Source organism: Plectropomus leopardus, chromosome 2, assembly GCF_008729295.1.
Source record: "Plectropomus leopardus isolate mb chromosome 2, YSFRI_Pleo_2.0, whole genome shotgun sequence".
In the NCBI taxonomy this organism is placed as follows: domain Eukaryota; kingdom Metazoa; phylum Chordata; class Actinopteri; order Perciformes; family Serranidae; genus Plectropomus; species Plectropomus leopardus.
Window position 1 is genome coordinate 10385167 of NC_056464.1, and position 22815 is coordinate 10407981.

Genomic DNA, 22815 nt, shown 5'->3' on the forward strand with positions numbered 1-22815 from the left:
AAAAAAAAAAAGAGACATCTGCAGCATTTCCAACAGAGTGAAGGAATCGAAAAATGACATGAGCTTTGAATAAAAACCCTTTAAGAGTTCATTAAACATATTGACTTGTACTGGTCGTTTTTGATTTGAATTTGATGCACATAGTCATACATACGTCGTGTATCGGAAACGCGGTTACCATGGTAAAAACGTTATGCTGTTAGCTCGCTCATTTTTTCGACAGCACGTGAAGGCACCACAGCATTGCTTTGCTTTACTGTGCTCAGAAGTAGCTCTCCAACTTAAAAAAAAGTTAGGATTTGGGAGTAAAGCGTTATTTTAGTGTTTGAGCTGTAACGTATCCACTCTTTTAGACTGCAGGGACACAACTTGATGACTCAGTAGTGTTTTCGCACGCTATTTTGCCACTAAAATAGAAATAAACTGAGAGCTCAAATCTGGGAGACCGATGGAGCGCAGTTTGTATGGATACAGATGAGGCACGATGCTAGCTGGCTAACTAGCTCCAGAGGTAAGAGCCAAAGCGATGAACGTTTGCTTTTACGTGACGTTTTGTTTTACAAACTGTATGCATGCACGCAATGCGATACCCACTAATGCCATTGAACTCGCTGTTCATTTGAAAAAAAGTATTTGGGAGCGTGTTGTTAAATGTTTGGGGAAAGTTCACAAGTAAAGCGAGTTTGTACACTTTGAGAAACTCTCGACAGCCAAGGCCCAGCAGCTTTATCAAGCTGAGTTAGCCAGAGGATGAAATGGATGCCCGTATATCTTTATTACTATTTTTATTTTATACTACAGGAGTTTTCCATAACTTTAACTTAAAATCAACTTTCGAGTTGGTCTTGTTGGAGTTTTGTCATGGTTGTTGTATCATTTGACTTTATTGTGTAAATGTACTTGAATTTACATAGGTACAAAGGTAGATTAGATTTGTATATATTTTTATGTCATTTTCAGGTAACATTTTTTATGCATTTCCCCATGAGCTTTAAGTTAAACACAGAGATAAACATCTGACACAGATTATTTTTTTTGTAATTACTGTATTAATTCTAATTAATTTCAATCTTATCACTTTTTTCCTATAGTAAGTTAAGCCTGGTGTTCATGAACAGTCAGTGGTATTTTTATGAATGTGCCAGTTCTGTGTAAAAGAGAACCAAAGCTCAAAGTACCATAACCTGTAAACAGAAAAAAAAAAAAAAAAAAAAGATATGTTACTGCACTGACCAGCAGAGAAGTTATAAATTAGCAACATCCTCTTTTAACATAAACACACAGCAGTCTACTGAAAACATAACAGTGAGGAACAATGAGACTCAACTTGCAGGGGTATATGCTGTCTTGCCTGCATTCACATTCAGTATTATTAGGAGGTAACAGTCTAATAGTATATTTACCCAATGAAGTTTTAATCTGTATAAAGGTTTTCCTCAGAGCAGTATTCCCATTAGTTGTCATTTTCACTGTGTGCTGCATTCCTGAGCATTGACCAGGGGGCAAGAGGAGAGAGGTGGCTTAACCCCCGAAACCTCAGCGACCTACCGGTGAGGCAGTCATCACAAACTCAAGCTATGCAGCCAAACTTGTTAAAACAAAAAAAATCTTTGTTTTTAATTCTAGCGGAGAGCCGAAAGTTTGTCAGAGATATGTCATATTAACCCTTTGAAACCTGAGCAGTTTGGTTTGATTTCTTTGGGAAGACTGCCGTGAGCAACTTTACGACACATGGCCCAAAAAATAAACAAAGACAAGACAAAAAGAAATTAGTAAAAAGTTACAAGAAAAAAAAAACAAAATCACGCAAGAAAATGGCCCAAAAAACATGCAGAACATTAACAAAAATAAAAGATGTTTTTTTCCCTGTAGCATAATTTTAAATATATAATCAGAATGATTATGAATGTATTTTTGTGGACATTTTGATAATTTTCTAATCATTGTCCCTCCTCCTTTAACACACATTTTTAGCTCATTTTCTTTGTCGCCTTTTACTTTTTTTTTTTTTGCAATTTGTGACGCATTTCTAGCCAAGCTGGTCATTGCTTTTTCCCCCCATGTTTTTGAAAGAAATCTAACAAATTTGTTAAGTTTCAAAGGGATAAATAGCTTGTGGGGAGAAAATTTATGTCACACCAGGTTTTAAAGGGTTAAACTTTGGAAAAATTAGATGCACAAAACATCTAGAAAATGTCAATTTGATGTAATGTAAAATATTAAAAACATAAGACTCTGGGTTTCAATATTTCACTCACTGTAAACATCATATAGCTTCAATGAACAGGTTGAACAAGCTGATACAGAATAAATAAACAGTTTGCTATCAGACAATGGGAAACAAATAGATTTTTCCATTTTAGAAGCTACTTAAGAAGAGCTTTAGGTCTAAATGTCTGTCTGTGTGTGTAATCGTGTTGATGTGTTTAAGCTTGTTCACTCAGCCACAGTCTCTGGGCTTGGCCACGGTTTAGAATAGACCTTGATTTAAATGGGTGTGCACAAACTTCTAATTCAGTAATCCACATCAGAGACACCACTTCTGCACGCTTGCTCATTTCAGATACACGTGGTATTTTTTTTCACATCTTTATTATAGTCAATTAGAGCCTTTAGGCAACATAAAACTTAAAGCTGGCTGCAGGCGGAGAGAGGTGGTGGGTGGGGACCCAGCAGCTCGGCTTTGTTTGCCTTTTAAAGCTTTATGATTTGTAGTACATTAGTGTAACTAATGTAATGGAGCACATTTTTATGACAGCCATCCTTAATTTAAGCATCATTGCAGTGGAATGATAGCAGATTGTAGCAGAGCCACGCTGCAAAATATTGAGGGAAAATGTGTGTCCGCTGGCAGCTGATGGCTGTACACACTGGCAGCGGTAGTCTAGCCGTACACTTATAAAGGGGCTCAAGAACATTTAAAGAATTTGTTTTGCCAGCTGCTGTGTTGCCTACACAAAGCTCTCTCTCTGTCTCTTGGGGACCTCTGGTTTATATAAACTACCCATGACATCTACCAACTGGCTACTTAAACACAGGACGAGTGTCTGTGTTGTGCAGGCGTGTAGAGGGAAGTTGTAGTCTTCACATCAATCATGATGGACTTAACTGCGCAGTTGTTATGATCAAAGTTATTTCCTCGCAGCTCTGAAGGGTCATTAATACAATACTGTTAGCATCAGTGTTGTTATAACCTCTTAACTTTAGTTTCCCATGAACGGAAGAGATTGTTGTTCATTTACATAACAGCACTTCCTTTATATCTGATTGTAGATTTTAGGTTATCAAGCTGCTTGGTATGCTGCCTGTTTACACAAGACGCTGCTACTCTTTTATTCTGTTAACTATACAGGCGCTGGCAGTTTGTAGTTGTTTCCTAACGCACTTAGTTACCAGTTTATAAGGTACACTGAGCTAAAAGTAGTGTTGTCAAACACAACAGTCCTGAATTAAATGCTGCCTTCATGAAGGTTATTGTTTTAGAGAGTTGCTGATTCAACCCATAGTCATTTTAGAGGATGTAGTTTGTGGTGGTATTGAACTATATTGCTGCAGACAGGTGTTTCTATTATGTAGCCCTTCTCACTGATTTAAATGTGGAGGGCAAAATATTTTAAACAAAAATCATATGTTAGAATAGAAATTATAGCCTGACCGATGACACGGTTACTGAAGCAGACACAGATATTGGTATCTGAGAGTTCAAAAAAAATCTGAAAATGACATATTGGCCAATATTATTTAGGGGTGGGAATCACCAAAGGCCCCACGATACGATATTATCACAATACTTGAGTCACACTATACTATTATTTAGATAATGCCAAGTCTTGGTATTCCATTAGCATACATTGTGATATATTGTCGTGATCTGTTACCTTTTATCAACCGCAAATCATGTCCCCAAAGGAAAACTTTGTCAACATGTGTTTTATCCTAGATAGTTCCCAGTCTTTTCATTTCACTTCAAGCATTTTCATTGCAGCAAATTGTATCTAGTGGACTGAAAAAGCAGTTGGTTGTACTATTCTAATAGGCTACCAAAAGTTTAATTCATATTTATAATATTGATCATTTATACCTTTAAAAATCAGATGCTAGTCGTCCATGTATTGGCACAGTATTGCCAGTATTGCAATACTATGCCTTATTAAAGTTCCCTTAAATCATTTTAAAAAAATATTTGTGAGCAAGAAATGTACAGAACATGAAAAACTTTCTATCATTTCTGCTGGAAAAACAATGTAGCGGTGACGCATACCAAAACATGTCTTTGGTATTTCTGTCCTTCAATTATTTGTCATTTATTGGCTAACATATACGCAGATTGTGATCAGTCTATGAACCTGCATAATTTACTGTTTGAGCTTTAACGGAGGTGGTGTGCCATGGCTAGTGTTTTGCTGTAGGATCACAATCCCGCCTATGTTGTCAACCTGTCATTGATCTGTGATAAGCCAATATTGGACCATATAATTGGCCAGCTAAAGTATATACAATAAGCACAGCACACTGCAGGAAATCAGATATGATATTTCACTACATTGTCCAGCGTGAAGGCACCCGTGTTGTGCACCTGGTTGTGTTCACACTGTGAAACCTAAATGTAGAAGTCACTGAACCAAATATCTGCTGCTTTTGTCACCCTGGCCGCCGTGCTCTCGGTGCCATGTCATTTGAGATCTGATTCTTGAGTGTCTGGGAATTGCTGGACCTTTTTCTTAGCGTGTCTGAGCACCGACATTCCTGGAAAGCCAAAATGAACACTGAGATTCAGAATGAATGTAAGCCATGCAGTTAGAGAGCAGGTGCTGCATCTGGGTCTGTAAATCATGAGGACTATCCCTCCAGCATGTGTTTCCCTCTTTTTAGTGGAGGCAAAAATGTCAGGCCACAAAAGGGCCTCTGCACTGATAGCCTGGAAGTTAGAAGAGGAGTGGTGACATTTAGAAGGCTTTTGCAAAGTAAATTAGTTCGTTTGTAATTGATTTTCCATTTTTATAGGCTCTTTGAACATCCAGGAGATGGCAGTAGAAATGCATTGACCGGATATTTGACCTTTGTACAGTGCAGCTGAACTGTGACACACAGATGAGGGGAGTCAGTGAGTCATCAGCAGTCAGTTATCAAGTCATCAAGTAATCTATTACTATGTCCCACAAACATGGACAAAAATATTTTTCGACAAAGTTAGAAACTGTTGAACAAGACTCCTTGACTGTAAAAAAAAAAATTACTACTAACACAATGAAACAGATTAGGAGGACTGCGGCAAAAAATGATCAAATAAAATAAATTCAATAAAATGAATTCATATCCATATTGGAAGATGATGTATTTAAATTGTTTGGGCCAAAAAAAAAGTTTACAACCTCAAGAAATTCAGTTTACTAACATACAACGTAAAGAAAAGCAGAAAAAAAAAATCATATTTGAGAAGCTGCGATTGGAAAATGTTTGCATTTTTTACCTAAAAAAATTACTTCAATTACACAAATAATAAGGTGCAAAAATTGCAGCCAGTTATCTTCCTTAAATCGACAAATAGATTACTTCACAAATCATTTCAGCTCTAAAATGGACATTATACTAAGGGGCTATTGCTCATACAGTGCGTTAGACTTTATTGTAATAGTGCTTTTGTAACGGGACACACGTTTCGCTCAGGTTGCCACCACCCATCTATTAGGACACTGATAAGAGGGTAAAGCGAGGTGTAATTTCTCAGTATCTTTGTCATTGTTGTTGACACAGTTTCAAACTCAGACGGGAGCGCTGAGTTATATGATACTGACTCAAGTGTTCAGCCCTCCGTATGTGGCCACTCCTCTACAGCAGGCAGCGCTTGCTTAGTGGGCGAGTCTCTCATTCCTGTCCAGACTTTACACAGCTCAGGTTTTGTGCATTTCTATTCAGGTCGGGAATTCTGAGGGAACGTTTTCACTCATTGGATTCTGACAATTTTTTAAAAAAAAATTTTAAGTTCTCATCAAGTAAGTACTTATTATCCGACTGGCAGTGTTTCGTGTGCTGTGTCTTCTGTGTTTATTATTTATAATGTATTTGAATAATGTGGAATAACTGTCATTGTGTTGTATGGTTAAGTTAATCTATCATATTGAGATGTTGGTGCTGTTAGACACACAGTGTCATTGTGGTTTGATTGTTTTGTCTGAAGTGCTTACACTGACACTTGACTTGACTGAAAACTGCAGCTCGTGTTTTGTAGTTCAGCAGAGAACTATTTAGTGTTTGACAACTTCTTCCCTATTTTGAAAAGATAACACAAAAAAAGCATTCGACACAAATAAAATGTGTCCCCCAAAACATGTAATTGGAAAAAAAAATCAGTGTAACAACAGCCTATATTGTATATTTTGACAACAAGATATTGCACATCTACAGTGCATTAAACTACTTGAGTAGTTTTGGTCCCATCCTTGTTCGGAAGGGAAAGGGAGTCTGCTGGCATTTCAGGGGATTTCAGTGATTAGCACATCTTGAACACCTTGACCCGGTGAAAGGGAATCTGAAAGCTCAAAACAACCCCAAGACATTTGACTTGAATTTTAAAGAACAGTCTGTCTTTGTGTGTACGGTTAGATAAAGTTACCTACATGATAAAAGAAGTATTTCATTAGATCGTGATATTTTGGTTTTTAGTTCTGAAACAATAAGTTGATTGATCAGCTACACGACTAAAATGAAAAGAACTTTTTAAGTGATTTGTCAAGCAAAAGTGGCAAATATATTGTGATTTCAGCCTTTCAGATGTGAAGAAGTGTTGTTTTTTTCAGTGTCGTATCATTGCAAATGAAAAATCTTCACATTCGAAGTTGTGCTCTGGCAGCGCGTGATGGTTACTTTTCAATATTTTTATAAGTTTTTGTTAATGATACAAAATATCTTTAGTTGCAACCCAAGTGTGTTTATTCCTGTAGCTTTTTGATTTTATTGGTATTGAATTGATAAGCTGTGTAAGACATTCTGAGCATTAGTATAACAACAACCACTATTGTTGTGTAAAGATTTAGTCGAGTGATGGTGTTCAGAGCCGAGTGTGAAGTCAAACTTCCTCTGTGAGTAATCTGAGCTTTTCTGTTCTTTGTTGTGGTAGACGGTCCGGCCGTCCCTGTAAGGATGTCCCACGGGCAAATTAATCGCAGTGCCTCTGCACTGCGGTCATACGGCAGTGACCACTGATAATCCCGCCTGACCCACAATGGCAAAACAGTGGCATCGCAAAAGCATACTGCTGCCCTCCAGTCTCTGCCCACATAAAAGCAGTTAGCTCTTTCTGCGTGGTTGCCATTATTAGCACCGTTTGAGCTGTTTGCACAGTTAGCGGCTCTGAATGTCTAGTTGTTTGCCAAAAGCACAAGTAGCCCATGTTTACTTTTTTTTTTTATTAGCAGGAGGTTGCGTTGTTATTCGATTGTCCTGTACATAAGCTGTTTTGCCTTAATTTTGCAAACTCAGCAGCCAGTTATCTGTAATGTGGAGGAGTGAAGACTCCAGTCACTGTCATGTGTTTGGAGGATGATGGGATACCTCATATGGATCACTGATTGTCATCATGAGGCTGGACTGACTTATGATAGAAACAACGCTTGTATGTCGCTCATGACTTCACTTCATCCCGTTGTTCCTCAAAACAGTGACTGCTGGGTAGCTTCCCAGCTGAGGGGAACCTCTTTGTGTTGGTATGCAACCAGCGCCACATTCCTGTGCTATCTTGGTTAATAATCTAACTACCTAGTTTCGCAGTTTTTATTTGACACCAGCCGAATATATGGCTCATGCGTGTTGAGCCTCTTATCTGAAGGAATGAGATAATGGCGATCATATGACATCAGAGACTAACAAACAGGCAGTCACAGGAAACACCCGAGACTTGGGAACGTGTATGTGTACTCATGCTGTGGGAGACTATGACTAGACCTAACTGTAGGGTCGAGAAGGAAAGTCACACCTGAATCACTCAATCAGCAGGTCACAAGATTAGGTTATGTTAAGCTTTGGAAAGCTTGTGTTATTGCTGGGTGCCTTTAGATTTGGCTTTAGATTCTTACTAATCACTTTTAGCTTGTCTCTGTAGCCTCATGAGTAGTGAGTGAGATTATTAGTCTATTTTGTTTTTTTATTCCCCCAACCTTTGAATGGATTCCCCAAGGCTGCAGGATTAAACACTGCTGCTTTCTGAGCTTAAGCGTCACAGTTTGAATCTGTTCTGGTTTGGTGTTTTGAAGACACAAGAAAACAGTACCTTGATGAAATGACAGAAGAACAGTATTTAATGTTCAATATTGTTTGTTCACTCAAATTCAAATTTTTTGAGATGAAATTCGTGTTTCAGTGTTAGGCGTTATTTTACGCTAAAAATGTTCCAAATAGCGTATTAGAAGTGTGTCCATTTTTCTTTTGTGAAGTGATGCTAAAGTTGAAATAATACTTTACAGGAAATGGTGAGCGTCAACGTGATCTACTGAAGAACAGAAACAAGAAGTCGATCCACTGACATGGAAGGCAACGGAGAGATCAGTGACACTGACAGCGGCATTATCCTTCATTCAGGTAAAACTTTGTCTTTATTACTTTCAAATTTGAAATATGGATTAACACAATTGTCTTTTTTTTTTGCATTAAATGAAGAAATGCACATTTAGGCACTTAAATTTTTCCATGCCGAATACCGGTACACTTATTCCACTGCAAATTAACAATTACGTTTGATCATTAAGGCTATATTTTATATATTTTAAGAAATGGTCCTGGATATAACAACAGATGCAACACCATAAGTTTGATTGTTATGTCAGTGCAGTTGACTGCAACAAGGTTTGGTGTTTGGCTGCATTAAATCTCAATGCTTGGAAATCCAAATCAGTGATAATGGTTGGCCACGTGAGACCTAAAATTAGTAGAAAACAAACTGGACAGCAGATTATCCTTAGTTGGTTACCCAAATATGTCTGAGAGACACGGGGCAGCTTTATTGAATTGCATTAATTAATGTGAAAATAGAAAGGGGGTCTAAGTTGGCATTGCATCACGCTCACGCTCAGGACCCCTGTGCTGAAACTAAGTACACACATACATTTAAATTCAGTTATACATCAATCCATTTGTTACATAAACTTGTGGATTTGTCAGTACAGCTAAATTAAAATCCTGTTTGAATACAAATGATTTAAAACCAAGTTTATTTGCCTTGAAAAAATAAAACAAATAGTTCTACTTTTTTCTTTTTTTTTCTGGCACCTTAGTCCAGTCCATGGTAACCTTATCTCAGCACCTGCTTTCAAATGACCTCGAACAAAACAAAACCAAAAAATCCCATTTAGAGCTCAGTAAAAATGTACATGTCAGCATATATGTTTATGTCTAAAGAAACTAAGTTACTACACGTCTGTGTGCGAACAAAATATCAGTACGTCAAGTTATAGAAACATGCCTACATCAACAGTCATAAGGAATAATATGGTTAATTGAAGCCCAGTTATCCATCATGTGACAGATTTGTTATTCCTTCCTCCAACTGATCAACATCTTTGCTATTTCAAGTACATCTTTTATTTGCTGCCAACGACACCAATTATTTCTACCGATTCATTCTTTACTCCACAGTAGAGAACGAGTTCACCTTGACACATTTCACCTCTTTGCAGCATCATTATTGAATCCGTCAGGCGTGTGCGTCATCAAGCACTGAGCAAGATGACGTCCTTTCAGAGAATAATACAATCATAGCAGAAAACATCGAGTAAACAGCTGCTCAGTTCTCTTGGCTGCAGAGATCTCAAAGGTGTTCTCAATAAAAATAATCTTCATTCTTGAATCAACATTTGAGCGCACACACAAAATGTAATTAGGTTTAGGCAGTGATTTCAACTCGCTGAAAACAAGTGCAAGTCATTTTGTTAAAGATATCAAATGTTTAGGGAGACTAAAATCTATATGTTCCATTGTGACTAGCAGTCGATGACAGTTTAAAAAAAAGATCAAATTTAGACACTGTCTTTTTTTTACATTAATTTTTCTTTCTTGTCAAAACTTGACGCCTACGTAAACCATAATGCAACTTGGTCGGTGACAGTTCTGTCAGAGATTTGGGTTTGTCATGCTAATAGCAGCTGATGTAGCCTCCAGCCTTAAGCAGAGATGAGGAGCAGACTAAAGAGGTTTCACTTCTCATTTGCTTCTTTTTGAGATTATTCTCATTTTCAAACTTAGTCGTCAGTCTGATTCTGTGCAGCTCCCTCTGGAGCCACAAAAGGCTTCTGACAACTATACAACTAAGATCTTTAAATAGACATTAATGTAAGAAACAGTCAATCTAGTAAACCATTAGTTGATCAACAAAAAAATAATTGGCACAAATTTTGGTAATCTATTTACCATTTGTGTATTTTATTTTATTTTTTATTTTTTGTCTGAGCAAAAAAAAGCCAAATCATCTCTGGCTCCAGCTTGTCAGTAGGGAATATTTGCTGTGGTTTTTTTTTTTAGTCTTCTGTGTGATATCAAACTGGACTTTTTGGATTGCTGATCAGACAAAACAAACAGTTTGAATATGTCACCTTTGCTTTTGAAAAATTGCGATGGGCATTTTTGGCTCTTTTCTGACCACATGATTTATTGACTTAACAGGTGCAAACTCCAGTGAATATATTGTGCTTTGTATTTTGTAAGTCAATGTATATTTTGGGGTTGCCGCTGTCAACTTTATTAAAGGGAGTCACAAAGTTTGGTCACCCACATTATTCCCTCAGTCCCATATGGTAACAGAACCATAGAATCAGCAGCAAACTTTGGCAGCCCTGTTTTTGCTTCGCCCAGCAGTGTGTACTGATTAGTTGTGGCCTCTCTGACATTCCTTGTGCCTTAATTAAGCCACGTGATGTCTACCCTATACAATGAAAAAGTGTCAATCTGCAAAGAATAGGGGGATTGTCGCTCTCGAAAGAGGAATTCTTTGCCCTATTGTAATGCTGTCACACTCTTTCCTGTCCCACCTCAGATGTTTGTCAGTACCTGCAGGGATTCTGTTAATAATCTCTGAAGGTATGTGGCGCTCAATGCATTTTGCCAGAAGCCACTCCCACAGCCCTGAGACTAATCTTAATGTCATTAGTCACCAAGGCTGCAGACAGCACCAGTCAAACACTATCACATTGTTTATAGTTACGAAGATCCTGCCAGTCATTCTGCATGCCACCAAAGAAAACAACGATAAAAACAGAAGGTACGTTCTGCTGAATGTAACCATTGTGTTGTCCATAGTGACCTTGAGAACTAATCAGAAGCAGTGTAATCAAAGGGCACTTTCAGATTAAAGTACTGGTGGGCATAGTATTAGAATGCCAGACTACTAACAAGGCATTAAACAGAGAACAATGTAAAAAAAAAAAAATAATAATAATTGTAAATTAAAGATCACCATCAACAAGAAGGAAATGGAATATCAGGGATTCAAAAAAAAAAAAAAACGCAAAAAATGTAAAAGTAATTTTATTACTCAAACACAATATGGGACATATGACTGATAATCAATAAGTTCAATTGTAGCAAGATTAGTATTACATTGAGGTATAAGTAGACTAAAATTACTTTTTAGTATCATACAATGCAACCTAGCAAATGACAGTCTCTTGAATGACCACAGAGTTAAATCAACATTTCTGTGACAATGTCAACAAAAACTGAACATGATAAGCGCCATAAAAGGGAGCGTTTACTGCTTGGCTTCTGAATTGGATTACATAACTTTCAGAGAGATGTTCTCATAAAAGTGGCAACTGTCTATTTGTACTGTGTATTTATGTATTTGATTGTGTCCAAATATTTGTGACACATGCCAGTGGGACATCCATACAGGGTCTCACGTGCACTATTGTGCATACACGGCCGGACCGTCTACCACAACAAAGTACTGAAAAGCTCAGAATATCTTTGGACAGACGGTATGCACTGTGCAACAAGAAGTAAGCATAATATCAAATCAGCTAAAAGCTTGATGAAAGTAATAAGTTCAATTTGAACATTTTTCTGATTCAAAGATTTGACAGTATGTTTAGCTAGCAGACACTGGTAGCATGCTAGCTGTGTAGCAGATAGAGTGCACGCATATCAGATCATGCCTTTCTCTTTGCAGATATTCCACAGGATTGAATGGCAAAAAACACTTCTTATTTCTCATTCTGCCATTTCTGCAGTGGTGTTTTGATGCATTTCCTTACATTAAACACCAGGGGCTTACACTGTATTTGACACGGAAATATACAACAAAACTGTGTGGACATGAGGCATTAATATCTATAACTATTTGGATTTTTTGACTAAATGATACTGAAAGTAATCACTTGAAGTTTGCTTTGTTTTTGTGGATTTTTATATGCTGTGAAATGAAATGTGCTTTTGCTTTAAGTCTGGTCTTTACTTGATCATTTTTAACTTTGATTTCCACTTTACTTAACGCCCCTGACTACTGAGTAAAAACAAAATGTGCCAGTCATATAATCTCAGACTAGTTCATTTGCTTCTTCGCAGGCTCTGACAGCCCAATGACACATACAAAAGATGTGACCACGCACACACGAGCCATGAAGCTCAAACACCAGGATCTCCAGAACCGGCTGGAGATCTGCCTGCTGGAGCTGAAGAAACTCTGCATCCGAGAAGCTGTAAGTAAAAGTCATCCACGAATCAACAGGCCAACAGATTAAAAACTAACTGCATTAAAAAATTACATTAAAGCTTTGAATGTCTTCATCACCCTAAAAAACAAAAGCCTCGAACAGAATCCTCAGTTTTAATTATGTAATTCAGCGGGATAAATCAGGTCATCATATTTTAATTAAATCTTTCTTTAATAAGTAAATGTAATTTATTGTGCTGTTACACTGTTGTAAGACTACCCTGTTACTAAAGATATGTGCCTCTAATACTAAAAATGGTACTGCAGGCTGATCGTTATCTCCAACTGCAGAAATATCGAGTTTGAACTGAATGAATAGACATGCAAAAAAAAAAACCCAAAAAAACCAACTGTAAGCAGCATTTGAATGTTGATTTAGAACTCAAACGTCAATGTTAAAAATGCGGCTGCAAAGCTTTGAACTGGTTGTGACAGCCCTAAACATGTCACAGAACAAATGAGTCACATAATCATGATAATCTGAGCTTATTAAAATCTTGATAAATGTTTCAGCAAAGTGAACCTGAAGACAATCGTTGAGTAATTAGACAGGATGATACAAAGTGTACCTGAAGTATTGCATGTGAATTGTGTGAAGTAGGTGGAGTAGTTAGTACACAATGTTTGATGACACATGTTAGTGCAGGTTAACAAAGTAACCTGTAATAGGGGACATTTCTGAAATGTGTTCAGCCATGTCTGCACTGAATGTGTACTGTAAAAGCGGCTTGGGTGGGGAAATTTTTGCAAACACATTTATATTTTGAACCAGCAGATGTCGAATTTTAGTGGCTCAAAAACACTGACTTGGAAGTCCAAAAAACTGACGCATTTTCAAATTTGTCTACATTAGCTTCAAAACGAAGTTAATGTCACAATGGTTGTGTTCAGCCACAGTCCACTGAGAGCAAACAAACAGTCTTTTAATCCTCCCGGCCTTTGTGGCGTTATTTTTTTGGCTCTTACCGCCGAGCAGAATACAAACATCGTCCCTTTCCTTTCAGACACAGAACATGCAATGTGGCTGCAGTGAGATTTTTTTTTCATGTATCATAGCCTTTGAAGAGGTATCCTGGTGGTTCAGTTGGCCAAAGCAATTTCAATGTTCCTATTACAGCCTGGATTTCAATTCAGCTCCAGCATGAGATTTCTGCCACGCGTCACTCGTCTCTTCATCTCTCTGCGCTGTGAATGATCAAATAGAGACTAGAAATTGGCACATTGAGTCACTTCGAAACTGGACACATATCCCTGTGGGAGTATCTCTGCCATGCGTCTGAGCTCCAGGGTAAAATCCCAGGACTGATCATTCTTTCCTGTTGACACTCGGGCTGGGCGCTCCTGTTGGGACATGCTCAGATGAACTAATGGGAGGCATGATGCCTCTCCCTTCTCTTAGTGACAAAAGAACAAGCTCATTGGCCGCGCTTACGTGTTTGTCTGTCTGCAAAGGTGGCTGTTTAAGAGTGACTCAAAGTCACTGTTTTTATGACTGTTCTTTAATGCAATCAGTAACCTTGTCACGCTCTGGGTTCAGTTTGGACCCGGATACTCGATGCAGTGAGAAAGTGAGACCCAAAGAATGTGTTGTGAAAGGAAATATCTGCAGAATTGTGCAACAGATTCCTCAAACCTATATGCCTCGACATGCAAAGAGAGATACTGTTACATCATTTCAAAACTTCCACAGACATGTTGAATAAACTCTGAAAAGATATGTGTCTTTAGTGAAACAACAAAAGTGAAAGGATTCATTAGTGTTTGAACAGCTGTCTTTATTTTGATTTCACTAAGCCTTAATCTGCATCTGAAAAATAAACTTATGTTCATAAACTTATGTTCTGTTGAAGTTATGTTCAAATGTTGCTTGCGCACATTAGGATTTGTGATGTTTTCTGTGTTGTTCAGGAGTTGACAGGCCGGCTGTCAGATGATTACCCCCTGCTGCCAGGAGAGAAGCCTCCGCAGATTCGCAGACGTGTTGGAGCTGCGTTTAAACTGGATGATCAAAGCATCCCACGAGGAGCAGAGGTACAAGCAGTATTTAGAGACAGCAAGACTGAATAATTTCATTATAAACAGTGCCAGTGTTTAAGATTCACACTGTTGTCTCTCTCTCGTCACCCTGCTATTTTAAAGGAGTCAGAACTGAGTTTGGTGGATGCTGAGTTGGCACTTCAGATGAAGATATATGAGGCAGCACGCAAGCTCTGTGAGGAGGATCACCTGAGCAAGGCTGTTAAAAAGAGCCGTTTACAGCAGTGCAAGAGAGAGGAGAAAAAACTGAAACGGCTCCAAGAGTCAGCCTTTAAGCTGCGACTGGAGCATGGCCGATCATCACCACTCCCTGCTTTTAATATTGCACAACATGGTGAGAGACACCCAGCAAGACCACAAGATAATAAGAGTTAATAATTCCTTATCGATCAGTCCTTGGCTTTTCATAGATTTCATAGATATTGTTTGATACCTCACATGTGAATCAAAGTGTTCTCTGTTTTTGTAGATCTGGGAACATCTGATGACAGCTCTCTGTCTGATTCTGTCGTACAAGATGAAGGTAAGGCTAATCTTTACCTAATTTCTACAAGTTTTTTTTTTAACCTGGTGTTAATAAGAGTTAGAGCAAGCCCAGCTTTATTTAGTTCAAAGGGTAGACGGTGTTTGCAGATTAGGAGATCACTGTCTGTAGGTACAGATACACTTTATAATTGACTTTTTTTTCTAGAGGTGACAAGTCAGTCGTCACAGCTGTCCTCGGGACTCCCATATCCAGGAGAGACTGATCCTCCCCCGCCTCCCATTGCGTCTGCACAGACCTTCATAAACGGCTCCTACATGTCTCCATCTGTGGCCCCTCAGACCCTGCCACTGACCCCAAGCCAGTCCCCCCACCCGAGCCTTGACTCTACGATGAGTTTTAACTCAAACCCCGATTGTGACCTTCCCCCCATCCAACACTCTCCATGGACAGAGTCTAGTCTCGACCAACCTTACCAGAAAAGCAGGAAGTCACGCTCCTCCAGCAAGACAAGGTAACGCAGACTATCCATCACGGCTCTGTTCCTGCTCAGCCACTTTTTTAGGATCAGATAGAACAAAATACGGTACTAAGATTGTAGTAAGCTCTGTGAAATACAGATTTTAGTGGCTACTAGTAGCATGAGCAAGCTTGTGGTCCTGGTTGGATTCTTTGGAAAGGCTGGGAAAAAAAACAAGTTGATGGAAGTGAAAAATAATAGCTTTTTAATTCCTTTAACAAACCATTGTGCACCATTTCAAAAGTTTTATTAAGTAGACTTAAGCAATGGTCATAAATGTGCAACACTGCCATCTGCTTTTGCTCTGGTGCTACAACAGTCAATGAGGAGAACACAGAGCTATAAATACTCCTGATTTAGAGGACACCTTGACACAGAGGCTTTATTGCCCAGTAGTCAGTTGCTGTAATAAAAACTCCAGCCTGTGATGATGTATTCTTCTCTGTCGCTGTAATGAATTAATGTTGACATAAAGTCATTAATGATCTCAGCCACAGTATGTCAGAGGCAATACAGTAATAATTCTTTGAAAATGTTAAAACCCTTTGTACTCAACTTCATTTGTTTATCTAGCTTCACATTTTTAAATATTTCTGCTGTTGATGTGTCCCATCATTATCAGAGACTGGATATTTTTTCTAAGTAGATTAGATTTTTAAAAAATACATAAACACCAACAGTGAAACAAGATAAATCACATTTCCTGTTTTTTGTGTATTCAGCAGTCCCGCCAAGAGTGAAGTGTTGCCACCATTCGAGGCTTGCTTTGCCTCCCATCTGAAGCTGTGCCGCTCCCAGTCAAGCAGCATGCCTTCCACACCAGAGATGCGTGTGCACAGACAACTTTCCCTCCGGTAGCTGCACCTCAGATACATCTACAGTACTGTGCATCTGCAGCACGCCTTTGTTGAGCCTTTGATCAACTCAGTTACCTATACACATTTAGTTATTTCTTAAAAACTGGGCATTGTGAAATGTACATATTAAAAGTAGCCATAATTCTTGTGTGATTTTTGCAGGATATCCAACCCTGAGACTTCAGGTGAAAGGGACCGGGGACGCACCAGAGGTCCAAGGAGACGGTTGACAGAATACGCAATAACCTTACCAGAGACTCCTCCCCCCACGGTGAACTATGGAAACCCTGTTAACTCTGAGGACAGCAACTCTGAACACTCGTCTACATCTTACAACAGCTCACCGTCTCAGGAGTTGCCCTCTGATTTGCCCAAACAGTATCAGTCTGCATTCCCGCACTCTAGCCCAGTTGGCAGTTATAGACCTCAAGCCTTCTCACGCTCTGGCTTCTACCATAATCCCAGGCACCAGTCCAGCCCCAGCTTCCACAAAACCTATTACAATGAAGAAGTGGTCTACAAACCAGAGCTGGACTTGGCACGGAGCTATTACGCCCCGCAGGCTCCCTGTCCTCCCAACAGATATGAGTATTACTATAAAGATGCTGCTGTGCCCCACCAGAGACCACAGAGGCCTTTGCCTCCTGATGTCAAACACGCCCCTTCCCCGGCGCAGTGGGACCATCCACACTACCGCTCCGGAGGTCTCACACAACAGGTGGTGACTGAACAGCTCAAATCATGGCACCGGCGCAGTCAGCAGCTCAAAGCACCCAGGTCTCGCTCACTTGACAGACAGGGAGCAGTCAGAGTTAAAAACATGACGCTGCGGGAGGTGACCTGCCACCAAAATCAGAAGTACCATGAACAGGTAAGCAGACAGAAGTGCTATCTGTCTAACAGTCTGTCAGTCGACATCACCAACAGTGTGTCAATGACAAGTGCTGTTTAGTAAGTAATTAGTAGAGTACGATACATGATAGATTTTCTCATCACATTTTCCCAATCTACCTACTCAAGTAACTTTTTTAATGAGTGGAATAGCACAGCTGTAAGACTGGCTGGAAAAGGAAAGAAATTTAGAGTTTTTTCATTTTTAGACCAGGGGATGCCCAAACCTTTTCCCTCAGAGGGCCATAACTGAAACTTAATGGTGGGCCACAGGCCAAAAGCAAACGCCTGATGAGTTGCTTTGATAAGATGCAAAATGGCACTAGGATTCCAAGTTTCCTTAATTAAAAAGCCCTTTGCCTCTACATTTTTTCCTTACCTCACTCGAGCCAAACCAACTTTGTCACTCTGTACTTACATTATGAAATATTATTTATAATAGGGATCATACATATTTAAAAAGCTTTTTTTTTTTTTTACCAAAAAATGAATGAAACAGTCATTTATATATAATTTTAAAAATGAATGTGATTTATTTTTCACTATAAATATCTAGCAGGCCAAATTGAGGCTCATGGTGGGCCAACTTTGGCCCGCATGCCTCAGATTAGGCAGCCCTGATGCGGAAATTGTTTGAAAAGATTTCTGCACACTTACATCTATGCAGTGTTTCACTTTCTCTTACTTTATTATAAAGTGGAACGCTGCATAGATGTAAGTGTTGGGGAATGTTTTCTAGCAGTTGTAAGTCATTGATGTTTCCGGCAACTTCCTAAGACTATGGGGGATGGAGAAGTGGTCGTCACGCATAAGATATAGACACTGAAGCAGCGACACATTTGGTACAAACACTGAAGAAACAATACATCTCTGCTTGAAGGCAGTAATAGAAAAGACCAAAATTCAGCCCTCATTTTTCTTGTCTCATTTCATTATAGAAGAGATATTTTCTATGTTAAAGAGAAGTTTTTCCAATTGTAAAGCAGACACTGGTGTTTTCAACTACTTTTGGTAGATGTGAAAAGGACATTTTATATTTGAAGTTTATATTCAGGATACATACAGCAAATTTTATGCAATGGGAAATTTGATTTTAAAGTGAAGAAGGCATTAACTATTGCAGCTGCTGAAGATTTCCTGTTAACATACTTTATAAAATGCAATTTCATCTCTAGGTCATTGAGGAAGTCTAACTGGATACAGCAGGAATGCTTTTGATGTTTGTGGGGGTTTTTGTTTGTTTTTTTTTTTTGACAGTAAAGGCAAAATGCTGAATATATCACTGAAAGGGAAGAATTGCATTTGTCATTTTTATTCACTTACATTAAATATAAGTCATGTAGGATGTAGACCTAAAGTCCTAAACAGTCAGTAATCACTGCAGAATATAAATGACAAACTCAAGATGCTACAAGAGACAGTAAATAGACCCCCAAACTTGAGTCTTTATAGTATGATTTGTAATAAGCTGCAGATACAATGGCATACTAGCAAATTAAATGTCTCATTGTTTGTATTATCACATCTTAATGATGGTTTTGTTTTTCTTGTCCAAACTTTCAGGTTGTCCAAAGAAGGGCTCTTCATAGAGCTGTGGATGACACCCAAGGGCACTGGGTTGTAGATGATGGCTCTCACTTTGTAAGTCAAGTGTAAATCGAAGCCGCAAACTGAACATTTGAACTCAGATGCTGCAAATGTATTCATTCCCAATTAACCAAAGTGAAGTGGGAAAAAAATCAAGTCGAATTAACAGTTTACTCCCATTTATAAAAACAACACTGTTTTTATGATTCCTGTTAACATAGCTGCCTGTATTTGAGCATATAGAAGGAGGATGAAAATACTTAGAACATTTGGCAATATAATACGATCTAGTGCAACTCTAATGCAAACTACAGCTACAACGGCTTACTATAAAGTTGAATTGAACACCTGTCTGGCACAGTCACGGTAAAGTTTGTTGCAGAGCAGTTTTATTGGGTTTAGAGCACATATGTAAAGTGTATCTGTTGTTTTTGTCCACTCTCTTTATGTCTCAGTTACAAATTAAGCATTGAACTGAATGCTTGTCACTGTTTTAAACTGTGTTCCAACAATATTGCACATTGTAGTGAGTCTATGAGAAATGTGAACGTTTTTAAAGGAAGTTTTCACATGTAACTAACTTTACAGTCATAGTGAAGTTACACTCACATGGATTATGATTTATGAATGAATTATGATGATTTTGAGATAGTCACATGTAAAGTCAACAAGAAATTGCAATCATACAACATAGTGCTGTAGTAGCTATGGTTATCTGTAGCCAAAAACACTGCCAAATAATCAATTTTTTTGTGAGCATGTTCTCAAGACAGAGATGTATACTTTTTGCAGTTTGGTAGATGGAGAATAAAAGTTCTCCTTTTCATCCAGCTGTATGAAGGAAAGAAATTCATTGTAAAATAATGTATATGAGCAATATCTCTCTTTTTTTAAACTGTGTATAATGTTGCGTTAGTTGTGTCACCATGTCAGTGAACTTGAGCTGCTTGAATTTAAGATGCCAGTTCTTTCTTTTTATGTACTTTTGGAGGCAGATTTGTCTTGTTTTTATACTTAAATGTGTCTGTGACTCTGCCAGATAACTTGAATTACTAATGGACTTAATCAGCTAGTTGAAACTAGATAGTAACTTACTCACATGAGTTATAAAGTAGCAAATCTAACAAAAGCAGTCTCGATGCTTGGCAGCTATTAACGAGTTCAATTAAAATTGAAATGTACTGAGCTTTAATGAAACAGACACTAACAGTTTTGTTAGGACCAACACGATTTCTACTATGAACTGTATTCGAAACACTGCCAATATGTGATCCACAATCTCTCTATCAAACAAGTTTTTGATGGTAAATCATTTTGCAGCAAATTACTGCAGATTCACTACACACTGACTGGTCTCTCTCCCCAGTGATCTATTTATGTTTATTTATTGTGGTGTGCACCATTGGACCCATGGAGAGTCAGACTTGAAAAAAAGAAGACATGAACCTAAGTTTGCAGAATCCAGCAGCAATTAAGACTGTTTCTAGTTGTGTATATACACACACAAACACACACACACACACACACACACACATACATCTATATATATATATACATATATTTTACAATAAATATGTTACCTTGTGTGCCTCTTTTTTACTGTCTTTTTTTAATTTATCAGTTAAAGTAGTTTATGTGGACCTAATAATGATAATAATGAGTTGTATTGCTGTTGAAAAATATGTGAAAGTGTTTTCCCTGTGGAAGAAAATAAAAGAGTTATGTTTGCATAGTGTTGAGTATAATTCATTCACTTTTATACTTTTTTTTTCACAGCAGACGTTTCGATATATACCTTATGGTAATAAGACAATGAGGTGTGCAGTGAGTTGTCTTGGGGAAGTTTTTCTAACTGGCAACTTGTTTGCAGAGTTGAGGAAATGTTTGCTGTATTAGGATTGTAAACTCTACTGTAAACTTTATAACGATTAAAATTATATATTTTTATATTCAGTTATTTATGGTTAAGCACTTTTATGTAAATCAAACTGCTCCTTTTAGTGCACCACTCAGCACCTCTGACATACAGTATGCATTTTAAGTCATTTGTACCCTTTGAGACACAACACAAAAACATCAGAGCAAGGTAGTCTGTGAGGCCACACTGTTTTGTATGTCAGAGATAAATGGACCTTGATTCAGAAAAAAACATTACCATGTATGCTCTAACAGTATCCCGCTTTTTCCCCAGAAATGATTGTCAAATATGTCACAGCCATCTGTTTTCAAGAGGCTGTGAGAACAGCGGCTTTTATCCAACCCTGTATGTTTTTCTCAGTCTCTGCTTTGTTGATGCTGCTCATCCGCCTCTTTTATGGTTTTATGCCTTTACTGGGAATTATATCCCACTGTTGATCACTGTATCAAAAAAAATAACACTTAAAATATTTCCGGGTTAAAGTGCATTTCAGATAGATTTGAAGCACAAAACACTGTCATACTGTGCTGTTAGTCTCTGAAATATATTAGATTACATTTTGATATGGCCTCAAATACCTTATTAATAGAAAACGTTTCCTCTGTGATACATACTGTAAATAATATTTATTTTAGATGCAAGATTTTAAATGCATTTATAGATATTATTATAAACTGCCCAAAGACTTACTATAGGCACCGGGGTATGACCTCTGGTTTGTTTTTTGTTGTTTGTTTTTTTTGTTTGTTTGTTTGTTTGTTTGTTTTTTAATTTGACTGTGGGTAAAGACTTTCAATTCTGTATTTTGTATATATATGAAATACCCCCAGAACCCTGAAACGGCACGTGAGAAACCTCTGAAATCACAACATTTAACTCAGCCAGGAACTGTGAAATACGGTTGTTTATGATGAAGGGAGAGGGTCATGCATTTTCCCCTCGCTCAAAGAATAATATCTGTAGCTCCAGGGAGGGTCATGGTATGGGGGGTATACAATACCTACCGTAGTCACCTCCTCTTCTAATAGATAAAGTACAGTCCCGAAATGTACGAGCAAATGAGTGCTTTTATTTTGGGAAAAAAAAGAAGCTAGGTTTGCGGAAGAGCACTTCACTTCCGGAAAGGATTGTGTTTCGCATATCGATAAATAATTCACCTTCCTGGTTTGTGGGCTACCTTGTCAGGTAACTTCTGTCCATTTATTTAGTTTTTCAAAGCAGGTGTCAGTACAACAGCTTACCTATATAACATTTTATGGCTGTTTCGTCGTAAAGACTTTTATCTCACTGCTAGCAAGTTAATTGTCAAACCAGTGTCGCCTGCTCGGCTGGTTAGCGACAGCTCAGCGCTAGCTACAAGGTAATGTTAGCAAGATAATATATGAGCTTTCCGTGACCTGTCAACTTATAAACGGCTCGGTGTTTTTTCATTAAATTGTATGTCATCTCCTCACTTTAAAGTGTAGTCAACTGTAAAAATACGACGGGTTTGCGTTTAGTATTTTGTATCTTGCGGTTGTTTACATTTTTGTACTCCATGTTCCGTCTGACGCTGTGCTAATCAACATCCGTCTGGCTGGCTCTGCTCAGCAGCAACTCGGTTAAGCCTTTTGTTTGTGTTGTCAGCATCAGCGCTGTTATCAAATGTCACTATCCTGTCTCATATCTGGAGTATTGTCACTACTATAATTGTCGACCGATGATTTTGGCTGGTGACATAGACGTGAGTAAGTTAAGCCGCTTCTTTGTTCTCTTGTTGTGAATGTCTGATCGATGAAACACAGATGTCAAACGAGACCCAGATTAATCACCAGCCATTTTAAA

General features: G+C 38.2%; 1 protein-coding gene across 4 annotated transcripts; it reads left to right on the top strand.

Moving 5' to 3' along the window:
* Positions 1-309: 309 nt before the first annotated feature.
* On the top strand, positions 310-20628 carry inavab (innate immunity activator b). Of its 4 annotated transcripts, none has more exons than XM_042500430.1 (10): positions 310-511; positions 8460-8574; positions 12550-12683; positions 14606-14728; positions 14837-15068; positions 15204-15257; positions 15426-15732; positions 16461-16592; positions 16758-17466; positions 19050-20628. In XM_042500430.1, exons 2-10 carry the CDS (start codon positions 8520-8522, stop codon positions 19140-19142), a joined length of 1839 nt encoding a protein of 612 aa, XP_042356364.1. In that variant the 5' UTR covers positions 310-511; positions 8460-8519; the 3' UTR covers positions 19143-20628. The 4 variants fall into 4 exon arrangements, with proteins under 4 accessions (XP_042356364.1, XP_042356356.1, XP_042356373.1 ...); XM_042500422.1 differs by lacking the exon at positions 310-511 and adding an exon at positions 5867-5993; XM_042500439.1 differs by lacking the exon at positions 310-511 and adding an exon at positions 5867-5993 and having other exon boundaries at positions 16464-16592.
* The last annotated feature ends 2187 nt before the right edge of the window (positions 20629-22815 follow it).

Coding starts and splice junctions, on each gene's coding strand:
- inavab (XM_042500430.1), top strand. CDS start 8,520: ATGGAAGGCAACGGAGAGATCAGTGACACTGACAGCGGCATTATCCTT. Junction 12,684..14,605: donor AACTCTGCATCCGAGAAGCT/GTAAGTAAAAGT, acceptor TGTGTTGTTCAG/GAGTTGACAGGCCGGCTGTC. Junction 17,467..19,049: donor ATCAGAAGTACCATGAACAG/GTAAGCAGACAG, acceptor CCAAACTTTCAG/GTTGTCCAAAGAAGGGCTCT.